The 16,428-nt window shown below is 49.0% G+C and overlaps 3 protein-coding genes across 6 annotated transcripts in view; 2 read left to right on the forward strand and 1 right to left on the reverse strand.

Annotated features, from left to right (window-relative positions):
- The window catches only part of LOC108551511 (headcase protein), a 157,876-nt gene that overhangs the window by 58,517 nt on the left and 82,931 nt on the right, over positions 1 to 16,428 (forward strand). The window lies entirely within an intron of this gene.
- LOC108551510 (Glucose transporter type 3) overlaps positions 1,418 to 16,428 on the forward strand; it is a 19,838-nt gene continuing 4,827 nt past the window's right edge. For 3 of the 4 annotated variants that reach the window (XM_017905712.1, XM_017905711.1, XM_017905714.1), the window contains exons 1-2: positions 1,418 to 1,494; positions 14,436 to 14,523. Coding sequence is in view for 1 of the 4 variants with exons in the window: in XM_017905713.1 (XP_017761202.1) it covers positions 10,373 to 10,427 (55 nt within the window). In the remaining 3 variants the exon portion in view is untranslated. Of the gene's footprint in view, positions 1,495 to 10,260; positions 10,428 to 14,435; positions 14,524 to 16,428 lie in introns of those variants that run through there. The other variant, XM_017905713.1, reaches the window with a different exon arrangement.
- LOC108551514 (chymotrypsin inhibitor) lies at positions 1,530 to 2,496 on the reverse strand. Its single transcript, XM_017905719.1, has 3 exons — positions 2,370 to 2,496; positions 1,803 to 1,918; positions 1,530 to 1,720 (listed from the first exon to the last, which is right to left on the reverse strand). Exons 1-3 carry the CDS (start codon positions 2,419 to 2,421, stop codon positions 1,619 to 1,621), a joined length of 270 nt encoding a protein of 89 aa, XP_017761208.1. The 5' UTR covers positions 2,422 to 2,496; the 3' UTR covers positions 1,530 to 1,618.

Genomic DNA, 16,428 nt, shown 5'->3' on the forward strand with positions numbered 1-16,428 from the left:
CAACAGACGACAGGGTTCCCGTGTTATTCGTTGTTCCTTTCAATCTTTACCCATTGATCCGAGGTGCCGGAAACAGGAATATCGGACCACCAGTTCCTGTCATTTCCCATCGACGAGTCCGACAAAGGGTTAGGCAGGCGCGATTCTCGCCAACCCCGTAGCGTTTGGCTGCTAGTTCCATGGCCAGATATTTTCGGGTCGCAATGACGCGTAACGATTTCGACCAACTGCGACAGCTGTTAATAGCTCGCGATGAATTCGATCTCGAAGCACCAGGGGGTGAACCAGTTGCAACCTCTCCACCCTGCATGCAGGTAGACTTCGCCGACTGGATAGCGTAACGATTTTCGGATGGATCGAAGGGCGTGCGCAGAGTTTCTTCGTGGAAACCGAACGAATCGAAAGAGAAAAGGGGGGGTGGGGCACACACAGGGGGTAGAGAGAGACCGATGGAAAAGCGAGAAACGCCTTTTCCTTCTCCCCTTAGCGGAATCGGGTTCAAAGCAAGAGCCCTGGCGAGGGGGTGGATTTTCTCGTTCGAAGAGCGTGCGACGCGAGCTTTCAGGCAATTTCCCACTCGTCCAGGTCACGTCTTATCGCGCGAGAGAGCGAATACGTCGGCACGCGCGACGCACACTTTCGACCGCGCTGATTTCATCCCCTTCTCGGAGGGGGCGAAGGTAGCGCGTTACGCTGTAGCGCTAGGTTCGAGGTGTCTCATAAATATGATAGGAACGAGAGCTTCCCGAGGCTACTCGACCGGACAGGGCTCCTGTATACGCGTGTGTCTTCTCTCCTCTCCGTGATTCCTTTCACGGGAACCGGGCTTTCTCGCGCGTCCCACTCTCCGTTGTATTCCCGCTGACCCTCGAAATCTCGGCTTTTCGCCGAGCAAATTGTTTCTTTGATCACGAACGCCCTCCGTACTTGCCCCTTTCCTCTGTTCCCTCCCGTTTTCCTTCCGCGGGAAATCGAATTCGACCGACTCCGAAGGTTTCCTCGTCGCGTCTTTCCTCGCGGTCGAGTCGCGATTTTCAACGGAATCTCGCGGTTTCTGCCGTTGGAAACTCGACGAAACTAGTTACTCCGCGGACACGTCAGCTCTCGGGAATATGATCGACGCAGTCACGCGATCGGTCGCGAGATCGTGCACGAAACCGTGCACCTGTTACAGGGACGCGCGGCAGCGAAACGACGGTGCGACGATGGTGGGTGGGTGGGCCTTTGGTGGATTCTGCGCGACGCTCGATCGCAGGTGGGCCCACACGGTCACCTTACGTGTCCGGCATTAATCGAGCAAACGCGTTGGCTAGATTGGTCGGAAGGCGATAGGCGGAAAAGTCAAGGTTGACGCCAAGCAGTGGACTTCGGAACATATTTAGTCGCGGAGACTCGTCTCGAGCAGTCGAACCGAATCGTCTCCTAGGACCGCTCGAGGGTGCTCTGTGCGAAGGAAGTTGACAGATATAAGCCGTGTCCTGTTAGATTTCGTAGGTGAGTGAACGAGAAAAAGGTGTTTCGATAGCCGATTAATTTGCTCAAAGAACGTTCTTTATTGCTAGGTATGCTATAGTTGTAGTCTATGTTTTACTGATTCCCGTTGAACTTGCGTGTGTGGTTATGATGTCTCCTCGCATTCTGACGGAGGACTACATTTATTGTTATCGTCCCTTACCAGTCCAGGGCCGCATGTGCACATGGCTAGGCTTCCGTCACAGTGCTGAGGAGAAAAATGAACGTTAGTCCTTTTATAGGTTATGCAAATTCGGTCTGTTCGAGTTAAGATATCGTCGGGTACTTACAGGGCGACATGTCTCACGGCGATCAAGTTCCCGGCACGTTGGCTCGCATACTCGTCCGCAGATGTCGAACACCTCGTCCTTCCCGCAATCCGGGTCTTCCGCGTTTGTCGGCCCAACTGGTGAACCAAATTTTGCGTAAAAATACGTACGACGAACGAAAACTAGTTTCTACTACATTACGCTAAATCCATTTCTTAATTCGCGACGTACTTGTACCGCGAAATTTTGATACCTTGAAATTTTGATACTTTGCAATTTTGATATCTCGAAATTTGGATACCTCGAAATTTGGATACCGCGAAATTTGGATAACGCGAAATTTTGATACCTCGCAATTTTGATACCTCGCAATTTTGATACCTCGCAATTTGGATACCGCGAAATTTGGATACCGCGAAATTTTGGATACCGCGAAATTTTGGATACCGCGAAATTTTGGATACCGCGAAATTTTGGATACCGCGAAATTTTGGATACCGCGAAATTTTGATAACGCGAAACCCGTGAAATTTGAATCAATTTTGTGATCACCGATACGTCTAGGGTTTGACGTGGAACTACACTCACGAAAGACTACGGCTATAGCCACCATCAGGCACGTTGTTAGGTACGGAGACATGACGGGTTCTTCTTCGTAGACACTCTTCGTTTCAGACCTTTGAAAACTTATCGAGCTTCTGACGAACCGATGATCCGCGTCGATATTTATATTCCTCCGTTTCCCGTAAACGTAATTACTCGCGCGATAATAAAACAATTGGCAAAAATTTGTCCACTTGGTTCCTATTACGGCAAATTTCCGGTAAACGACAATTCGCTTCGCAATTAGCGTAGAGTAAACTACTCGGAATTGCTCCGCAATTGTCGGAATTGTCCACGTTTCGTATTTCTTTTTTTAGCCTTTTTGACAGGCGAATATTCTGGTTCTTCTACTTTTCGTTGTCTTTCAAGCGTCATAGTAGAAGTAACCATCGCCGCCATATTGGCGAGCAACCCGTTTCTCGATGTTTCGAGAAATTGCATGACGTTTCGCCGATGCTCTAGTCAATCAAGAGAACCGTTTTTGACACGTTAAGCGACATCCCAATTTTGCGTGCCGTACCGTCATGCGGGCCCTTCTGGACCGTACGGACCGGCGTGGCCTAAATGGAAAGTCTCTAGCGCAGGTTCGTAGGGACAGGCGTGGCATTTAACGTGCTAATGATGGACCATTGACAGAACGTGATAGCAACTTAGATCGGGATTTTCCGCTTGCTTCCAACGCCATAGAAACTTAGATGCGGATTTTCCGCTTGCTTCCAACGCCATAGAGACTTGGATCGGGATTTTCCGCTTGCTTCCAACGCCATAGAGACTTGGATCGGGATTTTCCGCTTGCTTCCAACGCCATAGAGACTTGGATCGGGATTTTCCGCTTGCTTCCAACGCCATAGAAACTTAGACTAGGATTTTCTGTTCCCTTCTAACGCGATGCATACCAGCTCCGTGTCAACTGCCAGGCCGATCTTCTCGATCACGACGATCGCGGACAAGCACGCGCTGCTACTGACAAAACTCTTCTCGATCCTTCCTAGCCCTCGCACGAATAACGTATCGCGAATACGCGTGTAACCCTTCGACAGAATTTCGGGTACCAATATCTTCGCAAATGGGATTCGTGATCACTGGTACACCGGTGTAATCAAGCAGAGGACTCTTCCATACGTCGTCCACTATATACGGAATATTCTTCCCAACGGGTTCCTAGGCTACCTGTCTCGAAATTAACATTACCGTTAGACTTCCTTGATTTAATAAATCACGCGTAGTGGTATTACTTTTATAATTCTTTATTACAAAGCACGTGTTAGCGGTACAACGGTTCTCTGGTCTCCGCGGTTACGTTAGAGGGTCAGACAAAAACGAAAACCGTCCACTAGATGTCATACCTATGTCTAGATACACAAATTTCCAACACACAGATAGCGATTTGCAGTTACCATCTTAACACTTACAGCATATCCAACTTGGCTTAACCCTCGTGAAAGTTTCTGCTCGGACAGTGCGCGCCCACGAGCGAGCCACGTGGTTCGTAACTTTCACGGAAGCGCCGCGGTCGTCGATCTGCGATTTATAATAATCTTAGAAGAAACCTCGGTACTGTCTAATAAATTAGCAGGTATTCGCAATTTCCTTTTTTCGAATCGAAGATCGAGTCGATAAGTCCGCATGCTAGTTTCCCGACTCGTTGGCAGTTCCTGGATCTTGCCACGTCCCGGGTCGGTCACAGAGGACCCGGTGCTCGTGAAATAATAATGGTTGGTCGAGTAACGTTGGGTCCCCGAATCGAGTAATCCTCTTAACGAGGATTCGCCCTTCTGGCGCGAAAGGAAGGACGCCTCCGCCACGTTGGATCCAATAAGCGCGGCTATCGAATACGCTTGTCTATTTTCCGGAGAGATGAAATTCGTGACCAGAAGCGCTCCCAGCGCAAACGAGAGATGGTACAGAAAAATCTGAGAGCGAGAGAGGGAGAGAGTGTATGACTGGAAACAATCCCATTGCTCGCGCCTGTTCGTAGGGGGTCGAAAGAGGTCCCGGATGGTGGACGAAGGAGTGGCAGGTGCGTCTGTTTCCAAGATGCTGCCAGTTAGGGGACCCTTAATGCCGTATTTCATCGGTCATAATGCGCCTGGGCCATCGTTCCGCTTTGTCCCGCTTCAGACGAAGCTGGTGCGCGCGATATCGACGCTCGTATCTCTCTCGTCGTCTCTCTGTTCTCCCGCATCATTGTCCCGGAAAAGCTTTTTACGCGTACGAGCGTGGCAGCTGAGATTGGCAGCGACGCGTGTGTTCCATTCGCTTCGTCTTCAATCTCGGCATCTCGACGACGCGTCTCTGTTCTCGTTACCAGGGAATTGGAATTTTTCAGGGTACGTTCAGTCCGTTCCACACGCGTCTCGCCGGATATGGGTTAGCAACGCGGAGAAAGTTTGGCAGGAAGTAGCTCTCGGAGCGATCGAAATCGCACGCCGGGTGCGGCCAGTCGATCGCCAGGGTCTATTCGATTAATAGGAAAGTTTGTCCGGTGGAATTGAAACTGGTTCGCCTTCGGAAAGAAGGTCGACGGAAGATGGCGGAAAGGAGGAAAGAGTACGATTCCGTCGCGTTCTCGCCCGACGTCGTCTAGACCCTGCGGGACAATGCGCGTTGCTATTTCGGTAAAACGCGACTGATTATTCCAGATACGCGCGCGACCGAATAATGCTCGCCTGGAACAAAGCGACGTGACACCGATGCCGCTGCAATGGCTGGCTCATTATTAACGCCCAGCCAAGTATTGTCCCAGCTCTCCCTTTGACGTTCTTTCCGTCTCGGTTCTCTTCTCTCGTTTTCTCGCGTTTCCCAGGAACCACCGTGGAAAGTCGTTCGAGACTCTTCGCGATAATTCGCGAAAACGCGTGTATCGATGGTGACTCGGATTTTTGCTGACCTTCGAACGGGTGTGTTCCGATGAAAGCGGCAATTCGTTGAATAGACTGGCATTATCTTATCGTGATTTAATAACCGGTTTTGCTTCTTTGTCGCGATTTATCTCGAGAAAGACAGTGTTACGATTTAACCTTAACGCTACATTTACCGTTGCCGAATTAACGACCGTTTGTTAACTCTTGTTTAAGGCTTTGTGATACTCGTTATTATTCGCTTTCTTCGTCTCCTTCGTCTTCTTCGTTGTCATTATTCCGTTACCTCGGAGGCCCTCATGTAACTCGTTTCGTTCGCCAAGATTAGTTACAAAATTTATGAGAAATTATTTAAGAGTCTAATATTCCTCTTCCAGTGTACAAAGTTATGACTCACCGCGTGAAGTATATCTATTTAGTTTCGGTAGAAATAGCGAACTGCCTACTGCGTTTAAACGCGATGATGGTGGAGTACCCAGAGGGGTTGCTGCATAGAATACTCGGGGTGACCGTGAGGAATTTGAAAGACGCGGAAGGCATCGTATTTTTGGTCAAGGTTCCTCCCTGAGTTTTAGGGGACGCGTCAGTATTCTTGGTTAGAAAATTACGTAACCGCAGTAGCGGTACAGTGCCATTGGGAGCAGATGCGGCGGGTACGCGCAGGCCATTAGACGTCGCAGAAAGGAACCCTTATCCCCGTTTCACAGGGTCATTTCAGAGCTCGAAGGTATGCAAATTGTAGAATAGAGGAAAGAGGGCACGTTCGATTCCGAACGTCTGTGTTGTCCGAGACCCTCGAGCTGTTCGCTTTTTTGCCTCCCTTGCTTAAAGGTAATTCGAGTCGAGCTTTCCTGCTGGGACCTGGGAAACTGGTCTCTCCCGTGGTGTCCCCTCTCTCGCCCTTCTCTCCACTCGTTCTCGTAGCTGCTCGCGAAATTGGAAAAACGTCGCTGCGCCTCGTTCGGAGCAAGATCGAAGCTTAGCTAATGTTTGTACCACCCTGTGTGGCGCGAAGGACGGCAAACGAGAGGGTTTCGCGCGTTTCCCTATACCCTGTTAATCTTGAGATCGATGTTGTACGAATTCCGAACGTGTCACTTAGTCGTCACACAATCGTCACCTAGGCGTCACACAGTCGTCACCTAGTCGTTACGTAGTCGTCACACAATTGCCACCTAGTCGTCACCTAGTCGTCACCTAGTCGTCACCTAGTCGTCACTTAGTCGTCACCTAGTCGTCACCTAGTCGTCACCTAGTCGTCACACAATCGTCACTTAGTCGTCACACAATCGTCACTTAGTCGTCACACAATCGTCACTTAGTCGTCACTTAGTCGTCACTTAGTCGTCACACAGTCGTCACTTAGTCGTCACACAATCGTCACTTAGTCGTCACACAATCGTCACTTAGTCGTCACACAATCGTCACTTAGTCGTTATATAATCGTCACTTAGTCGTCATATAATCGTGACACAATCGTCACACGTTTCAATGGTCACACAATTGTGATACAGTCGTCATATAATCGTGACACAATCGTCACATAGTCGCGACACAGACGTCACATAATCGTGACATAGTCGCGACACAGACGTCACATAATCGTGACATAGTCGCGACAACTGGAAAACGAAAGAGCGCTCTCTTTTGGAATTGCAGATCGAGTTCCCGTACACCGTGTGCTGTGTCACGCTATTGCATTAAATCGCGAACGAGCAGTTGAACTGTGCCAGATCTTGGGCACACTCGTACTCGCAGTGAGGTCGCAAGGGTTGTAGGTTGTGATCGGCAACTAGCCAGCCTATTGGCTGATCTCATGGACGTGTTTCGCCTTTTTCGATAGGCGCGTACAGGCCGTTGCTGCACTCGGAAAAATTGGGAAAGACCGTTTTAATCGAGTTGCTCGTCGACCGGTGGAAAAATCGCTTTCCATTTGCAAAGTTATTCGCGCAAAGTTGGGACGTTTGTTTCTGCCGAGCAATTTGATTTCGGTTTTTCACCGTGTTTCCTCCCGCGGCGGTTTTACAACGCGGCCAGGCGGAGCGAATCGATCGACGTTCGTTGCAGGCTCGCGTGGCCCGAATTCCGCAAAACGGCGAAGAAAAATACCCCCTGCGTGGCGGGAGGGAAACGTGTTTTCCCAGCTTGCGCGTCCTCTGCTCTCCCTCCGTTATTTCCCTCCGATTCCCCGAGTTATCGACGACGAGATGCGGTCGCGTTAGAAAACTCGTACGAATTTAATGTACCATAACGGAAATATTGCCAACCCCTGTGCGTTCGCGATCACGGTTAGCCGACTCTGCGCTCAACTTCTCTCTTTTTCGCGCACAGTGCCCTCTTACCTTTCCAGCCCGTTAACCATAATTCGCGCCGGGATACGCCCTTGTTTCCTCCTTCCTCCCTCCTCGCCTCCCACCAAATCGCCGTCTAAATAACGATTTAATATCGATACCACCCTGGAATTATCCGCGAGGGGCTCCCTCCGCCGTGTACTCGGCGGGGATATAAGTCAGACGCCTCCAAATACTGGGGTAAATTACCACACGACTATACGCGACGCTCGAGTGACCTTGGGGACCAACGATTCGTCCTGGACCACCATGCCACGCGATTTCAGAGACCTCTGGTGCGACATCGTGCACCGGTTACACGACCATGAGGATTTGTCAGTATCCGAAGGTACAATAATTCGAGGTATACTTGGAAATGAGGAAAATGATCATTCTCTCTAGTCTTTTATGGATTCTTTGTCTCCAACTCGTGGACCAAGATAATTCACGAGGAGACTCAGGAAGGCAGACGTACTCTACGTTCCACTGTATTCGAATCTCTTTTCGCTGAGATTCGCGCGAGGGGCTGAAAACGTCGCCCAGTGGGCTTCTCTTCCACGAATCATTCGCAAAATAGAACTCCATCGTTCGAAACGTATTATTACGGATCACACTTGGACCTCCTCTAGTATAAGTTCGATTACTGGATCGCTGAACGATTTCTAATGTTCACGACGTAGAATGAGATTAAGCCTAGCTAAACGCTGTCAACTCAACTCGCTGCATTTCGACGTAAGACGCTCATTTTTATAGTAATCGCGATTGTTCTTTGTCCAAACGTTCTAGTAGGTACTGGATTACTATTGCGGAAGTTGAAAGTCCCCGCCTGAATATCTTGGAAGCTGCTGGATTACTATTTTTTAGTTATTTTGGAAGTTATAGTTTGTTCTTATTACTAGACCGAGTACAGGGCTCGTATGAGAAACTCGTAACAGTATCCTATTTTTCCGATTTATCTCATTCACGATGCGCGAATGGAAGGTCTAGGTACGTTCTTGAGGATCCTCGAAACCACGTTGGAACTGGTTCCCGACCACGCAGCTTTTTCCACCGGTCGTCAGCTCGCGTTCCTCCCCGTAGCTTCTCTCCGTCCATCGCGTTTAATCGACTCGGAACGAAGTTTCCTTGGGCTGGCGCTGGAAGGGATTCCTCGGAAGCTCGCAAACAACCCTGGCGAAGTCGACGAGACGACGAAAACCACGAGCCGAAAGACCTTTTTTCCCGAGGTTTTAACGGCTTCCTCTGCAGGGTTGCGGATTTTCACGGAGTCCGGAATCCTTGCACAGCGTGTGAATCCGACCAGGGCGGACCCTGCGAGCTGGTTTTTGCCCGCCGTCGAGAAGGAAACGAGGAAGCAGCGGCGGAAGAAAGTCGCGGGAAAAAAGAATGACGAGGGGGGGAAGAAGGGGGGTTCTTAATGCCTCGTGGCAAAATTCGCTAAACGCTCGAGAGCAGCTGCTGCTGGCGTCCCCGCGTTACCAGTCGCTTCTTTTCCCTTTCTCTCCCCTTCTCGTACCCTCTTTCTCTCTTCCTCTGACTCGCGGCGCTCGTCGCCTCTTGCACCTTGCCCCAGCGTCGCTACCCCATTTCCGCGCCTCGACGTCCACACCCCCCGAGCTTCCGGCGCCTTGGCCCTGTCCACGCCTTCGGGATTATTCCGCGACAAAGGAGACAAAGCGGTCGAAAAATGAATACTCGCTCGGCCGGAAGCGACCCTAGAATCGGGATACACCCTTGACAGTGATTCGCGCACGATTCTAAACAATCCCAAACGATTCTCCATCCGGATGATGGGGTGAGGAGGGTTGTTATTTCGCGTAGAAAATATGGATAAGGGATTCAAATTCCGTAATTTTTCGTATGAGAAAAATAGCGAGAAAATTCCTAGATAGAGAGAGGATATACTCGATCAATCGTAGCTATCTGCCAAGGGTCTCGGTTTCATTGGTCCATCGAAGGGGTTAATCCAGCCGGCTCGGGAGGAAATGAAAGGGAGACCTGGACAGCCGAAACAGGTGTATCCTCTCCCATGTATCTGCCCCTGTCTACGTCACCCTCTTCGCGGTTTCTCGGAGTAAATCGACCACATAGAGGAGAGGTTCCTTCGCGAAGCGTATTTAAATCCAGAATTTTTCTCCCGAGTCTCCGTTCATCGTACCGTTTATTTATACGCGTAATATATGTTCTCGATGAGATAAGATCGTGAAACGCTGAGAAACTCGCGGCGTGTTGTGGTATCCGTCGAATCCTGGAACTTCGTCGCGTTCCACTTTACGTATCGCGGCTAAAGTCGTTGCGTGAATCATGCAGGCGAAGCGAGTGCGAGTTTGAAAAGCGAGTTGCTGGCCGATTAGCGCGGAGAACTTGCCAATTTCCCTATCTTATCGGCTAATAACGAGCGTTTCAGCGTGGATACGCGAGACCCGGTTTCCGTGGTCGCGCCACGGGAGAAACATTGTTTCGGCTTCTCGTAATCTTATCGGGTCGTAAAGAGCCGGAATGCGACAGCTATTCCGCATTTGCGTTTCGAGTGTCGGAATCGACGGTGCAATTTTGCATTTATAATTGGCAGTGATGCAACGCGCGAGTATAGTCGCGGAGTGGCGACGTTCGGAGGAAAAGGAAGTTAAAATTTCAGCTCGGCTCGGCTCGGCTCGGCTCGGTTCGGCTCGGCTCACCGTCGGCTCTGGTAAACGAAAATTAGATTATTTCTTCCATTGCGACGCGCGTTCGACTGTCCATCTGGGTCATCCCGGTCGGTTGTTGGGCAACGACGACGACGACTGGTGTTCGCGCAATGCTCGCGCGTGTCGTGCAAGCGTGCTCCGGCTCCGCGCCGCGACACACCCCAGGTATAATACGTGCTTTTCCGCGCGAGGCGTGTGCGAGTTACGGTACGCGTTAACGCAACCGCGTTGTTTATTCTCCTCGAAGATAACAAGCGCGACGCGTGTTACGCCCGCGTTTCGCGGCAACGCGTTCGGCTCTGGCAAACAACCCGTCGACAATTAACGCGTATTGTTCGAACGAATCCGCTCGATCCGCGTGCTCTCCGCGCGACTCCACTCAAGTAGGGCAAGGCGATTCCTTTCTCTCGGCCCGACCAACGCGAGTTGCAAATATTTGCCAGCCATCGCGCGGAAGATGATTCCAGCGAGTTTATCGCGAGCTGGCTTTGGAGAACCTTTCGAAGCGGGTTACACCGTTGTAGGGGGTCCACACGTTCGTTGAAATTGGCTTGTCGCAGGTATCCTCGATGTGGTGGTGCTGCTAGAAAGGGCGATAGCAAAAGGAAGAGGAGGGATGCGTTTCGTCTCGGGCTTGCTAAGTGGGACTTATCAGCAAGGCTACCTAGCACGGGCCCCCCCTTTTGATATACGTTTTAATACGCCAAGTATAATTACGACAGAAACGAATAATTACAACAAAGAAACCGAAACGTGTAAGAGGTTAAAAATTATCGAAACTCTTTTGTCTTTTGGAAAAGTAAACTTGATTAATATTTTCAAAAATGTCAAATATATACTAGCACAAGAAAGTATAGAAAAATTAACTTTTTTAGAGAGAAATTTGATTTACAATTTATTTAAAGTTATTTGTTTTCATGGGCGGAAAATTAATACAAAATGAAGGTAGATTGAAGAAAAAGCTATTAACCCTTTGCACTTGACGATTTTTTGGCTAAAGAAGGGTACGAGTTGGAAAATTTTCTATTATAAAGCTGGTGTGATATTTTTTGAACAGTCAGTAAGGAATCATATAATAATTAACGCGCGGAATTATTTCATTTCGATACCTCGCACACTTTTACATTATTTTAAATTTGATATATTAATTAATATCGAGCTTCGAAATTTTATCAAATGGCGACTGAAGGGCGCCTCTCAAGTACAAAGGGTTTAAACTTAGGATTAATCTTAATCCTTTGCACTGGAGATAGCATCCTTCGTTCGCCACTTGATAAAATTTCGAAGATCGATATTAATTAATATGTCAAATTTAAGATAACATTATAGTGTGCGAAATATCGAAATCAAATAATTCCATTTATTAACCATTTGCACTCGAGAGGTGAGCCTAAGTCATCGTTTAATCAAATTCCGAAGAACCATGTCAATTAACATATCAAATCTAAAATAACTTAAGATTGCATGGAATGTCGAAATAAAATAATTTTAAGTCTTAATTTATACCCGATTCCTTATTTACCGTTTTAAAAATATTCTCGACGTTACAGGAGAAAGTCTTTGAATTGCTGTTTCTCTGTGACGATAATAATCACAGAGTACAAAGGGTTAATTATTATACGGTTTCTTATTTACTACTTAAAAAATATCGTCACCTTTATAGCAGAAAATCTTTGAACTTTTACTCTTCTTTAACCAAAAAATCGAGAAGTGCATAAGGGTTAACCTTTTGACTCCTGGGGGTCGCCTAAAGGCGCTTAGAAATCTTGCCACACGCGCTTAGAAATTTCTTTTGCTGTCAAATTTTAAGTAATGCAGAATACAAGGGAATAAATACCGTTGTTTCTATGTAGTGGAATACAGCGTTTTGATTATTTGTCGAATATGCAATAATTTCTCAGAGATGTATATCTAACGGAAAGTTTCAGCATTCTCGGTGTACATAGCTAATGTATTCTTATCGTATGGTACGACTGGTGCGTTCCCAAAGTCTGCCATAGTCGAAGGGTTTATTTACCGCGCTTATCGCTTTAAGATAATAATGCACCTAAGAACTATATTTTTATATTAGAACGCGAGTATGCTCATGTATAGAAAGGCGCGAAAATTACAGTTTTTGATTTTAAATGGGAAATCAGGAGGGGGTCAATCAGATATCCTAGCAGAGCTCCTTCCTTAGACAGGGATTATATTAACACTAGTTTTACAGATGCTATCTGTATACCTATTTCTACATATTTGACACTTGTCAAATTGACAGGTAAAGGAAACCACGTGTCCTTTTTTTAACGATTAATTTAAAAACAATTACAATATTAACAGTCTTAATATAAATTAGCTAAATCTGTTACCATCGTATAATGAGAGCAACCTATCCGTCAAATTGACGGGTTCCGTGAATCTAGTGTTAACCCTTTGCACTCGACGACTTTTTCGTTCCAGAAAAATAGTAATTCGAAGACTTTCTGTCATAGAGTCGACGATGTTTTTAAAATGGTAAATGAGAAATCATATGCAAATTAAGACGTAGAATTATTTTTCTTCGACATTCCACACATCGTTAGGTAATTTTAAATTCGATATATTAATAAACGTCCATCTTTAAAATCTGATTAAATGGTGACTGAGAGTCACCTCTCGAGTGCAAAGGGTTAATAATAGCCCTACCTAGGACTGTTGCAAGGTTTGGAAATAGAATATATCGAAAAATGGAGATTTTCTAAAGCACTTGCGAGAAAGTACACGAACCTCTGTAAATTTGAAATCCATCTATCGACGATGACGAGAATGATGGCCGCCACAACAGATTTGGGGGCAATCTGAGGGGCAGGAAAAATCATGGAAGCTTCGTGGAAATGTGGGGGTCCTCCCCCACCGACGTTTGAGTTCAGGTGGTCACAGGTATCTTAGCGTAGCTAGAAGGGATGCGTTTCGTCCTGGGCCTGCTAGCGGGGACTCATCGGTAAGGCTACTCTAGCTGGCCCTGCTATACTGGGCATGGCATGACTACATGACACTGGGATACTATTGGAAGTTCGGGAATTTATATATATAGGAATTAGAGATTTTCCGAGTACTTGCGAAAAGGTCGGGAGCCACCTAGTGGTGAGGGTGGAAATGATGATCGCTACAGAAATATTTTCATGAAATTTGCGCGATGATTCACGCTATTCCCCGTGTCAAATTTAATTGCGGCAAAGAACGACGGTCGCTACATACCGTATTTGCGATTCCTAGCGCGTATACCACGATTCGCGAGAATTTCGCTATTTCGGAGGATAATTTTACCTCTCCGAAGTTTCCACTCGGCGCACTTTGCGATTGTGCGCGATCGTTTACGCGAAACCTCGGGGATCGTTAAACCTCGTCGCGCTCTCCGCAAATCCTATCGGCGCGAAGGTTATGTAAATTTCTTCGCTGACTCGCTTTCTTGCCAGCGGCGCGGCTCGAGCGCGTTTCCGTGCTTGGCCGTTCGACTCTTGTAAATTTGATCGCGATATCCGCGCGATTTCAGCGAGCGGGCGACGAGTTATTTCGACCGCTCGCTCGCCCGCTCGCGGATTTTGTGGGTCAGCCGGAGCGGGAGAAAAAATGACGGGGGCCGGTGTTGGCCAAGATTTATGGGACAAGGGTGCCTCGTTTGCAAAAGTAGCTCGCGGTGACACGCTCGAACGAGGCTGTCGCGTTTCGCGTGACAAATGGATCGAAATTACCAATTATCCCGCAGCGTTTCGGCCCCGAGTCGGCTTGGATCGAGCCGCGCCGAGGGCGGCTGCGATCGCGATAATTCGGCGCGAGTTCCGCGCGTGTTTTTACACGCGCTGATCGCCAGCGTTCGCGATCCCCACGCGAAGCCGATTCGTCGATGTATCGTTCACGCGCCATGGACGTGTCTCGGCCTCGAGCGCGCGCTTTGCTCGCGTGGGCGTTCCGCGACGGGCAAGCCGAGCGTGAAAAGTAAATCAACGGCGTGCACGCTCTCCGTACCGGGGCCATTGTGTCGTTATTATTCCCATTAGTTACACATCGAGACGGCTCCGACTCCGTTGCCATTTTTACCTCTGCACACCGGCTCTCCTGCACTCGAGTTATTCCACCCGCTCCCGTGCCCCCTCCCAGGAATTTCGAATTCCGTATCGATCTCTAACCGTGTCTTCACGTTTTCTGTTGCAGGTAAATCCACAGACCACGATCCACGTATTTATTCTACGTATATCGTTGCTGATAGAACGGGTCACGGTCGAAGCGAGGCACACGAGGGGTAGGTAATCCTGGAGGCGAGAAAACAATGTGCCAGAGTCGTCGGGAAAAGGAATTTCCCGTGGTCCGGTGACTTTTATCGATAACGCCATACCCCGTTTGCCTTAACACCTCGCGAAATGGGGAAACAGCCGTGATTTATACGCGCTCGATCGACCCTCCTGAGCCTCGCTCTCGTTAGAATCGATCGCGCGCGAGGGTGGTCGCGTGGCGCCCCCCTGGAATTAGGTCGTCTCGACGTTTCGATCAGATTTCTGCCGAGAGTGTTCGCGAACTTGAACTTTTCGCGAGATTCTTGACATCGGGGAAAATCTGTCGGGGGGAATCACGTAGGACACCTCGAGAAGGGGCGTATCGGCGAGGACCGGGGGTGATTGGTACGAAGATCACACACCGCGATCATTAAACGTTCCATCGCGCAGAGATTGGCTCGTTAGTGGCGCGTTCAGCTCCGGAATCCGCCGCGGGAATAATAATACGCGAAGGGGGTAGACTGTGCGTTTGGTCGGCTAGGTTATAGAGAGAGGGAGAGAGAGAGAGAGAGGAGAAAAGCGACGTGTATCGTCTTCTTAACGACGTCTCCTCTGGACGCACGAACTCGAATCAACGATTTATTATCCGTCCCGCGAGGATCAATACCAGCACCGGCATAGAGGCGCATTCCCACGTTGAAATTGAAATCTATTCGTTGCCGCGCTCGCGCTAGCGCTCCATCTCTCTCTCTCTCTCTCTCTCTCTCTCTCTCTCTCTCTCTCTCTTTGCACCGCGTGTCCCCGTCCCCGTGCACGCGTTGTAAGTCTCGATTGCCAGTCGGTTGTAAAGAACGTTCGATGCATACGCCGGCATGCAGCGATTGCAGGAGACAGCGGCAACGACCGACTTCAAGGTAGCAAAGCCAGTCAGTCGACGGCTTATGTAAGCCGTTCGGAGGTCTGGCTGCGCGCTCCGGGACGACGCGGGAGGATCTACGATAGCGTTTAGACGACGGCAGAGGAGGAGGCGTTCCATTTGCTCGGTATTCGTATTCCGTATGTCGACGGGAATAACGAATGGGGAATCTTCGTGACTGGAAGAATGGGATAGGACAGGGTCGTCGGCGTCGCGCGAGCGGCACGGGGAGAGACAACGGTCTTGGCCGCTCGCGGATGATAATGATAATCCGTGGCATCGTCGATTAGCGAACGGTCAACAGGCAGTCGTTGACTCGCGATCGACGAGGCGAGCAAATGGCGCGAGCGTCGCGACGGTATGTAACCGATGGACGGACGGAATATTCGTCGGAAAAGGAGCGGTCGCAGGGTCGTGATGTACAGTCGCGCATAGTCGTGACGAACGATCGCAGGGTCGTGACGAATGCTCATAATATATACATGACGAATGCTCATATGGTCGTGCCGAACGGTCGTAGAGTTATGACGAACGGTCGTAGAGTTATGACGAACGGTCGTAGAGTTATGACGAACGGTCGTAGAATTATGACGAACGGTCACATGGTCATGACAAACGGTCGTAGAGTCGTAACGAACGCACGTAGAATCGTGACGGACGGTCGTAGAGTCGTGACGGATGGTCGTAACATCGTGACGAGCTGTCGTAACTTCGTTTCTGTTCCTGAATGAGTAGACGAATGAATGGACAACGCCCATGCAACGTTCGATTAGATTTGTTCCAATGGAGGGCCGGGATTTCGATAGACCTTCGAACTTCGTAACCCGTTTCGAGCGCTCCCGCTGATCCATCGAGCGTCCGGTGTAAGCGGATTTTTCGCGGAAATGTCGACACGCGGAGAACACGCGCGGCGTTGGAGAACGAGTTGGATCGACGCGCTCCGCCCAAACCGGAATGTCTCGTTCGGGTTGCAGCAACTTCCGTGACGAACTGAATTCGAAAGCTGAGGTGGCAGGAA

The sequence above is a fragment of the Eufriesea mexicana genome, unplaced genomic scaffold (genome assembly GCF_001483705.2).
Source record: "Eufriesea mexicana isolate 0111107269 unplaced genomic scaffold, ASM148370v2 scaffold3014, whole genome shotgun sequence".
Classification (NCBI taxonomy): domain Eukaryota; kingdom Metazoa; phylum Arthropoda; class Insecta; order Hymenoptera; family Apidae; genus Eufriesea; species Eufriesea mexicana.

Excerpts from the sequence above, each read along its gene's own strand:
- LOC108551514 (XM_017905719.1), bottom strand. The coding sequence starts at position 2,421 with ATGTCTCCGTACCTAACAACGTGCCTGATGGTGGCTATAGCCGTAGTC. Across the intron at positions 1,919-2,369 it reads GGCTATAGCCGTAGTCTTTC|TTGGGCCGACAAACGCGGAA; the intron begins GTGAGTGTAGTT and ends TTGGTTCACCAG. Across the intron at positions 1,721-1,802 it reads GCCGTGAGACATGTCGCCCT|CACTGTGACGGAAGCCTAGC; the intron begins GTAAGTACCCGA and ends TTTTCTCCTCAG.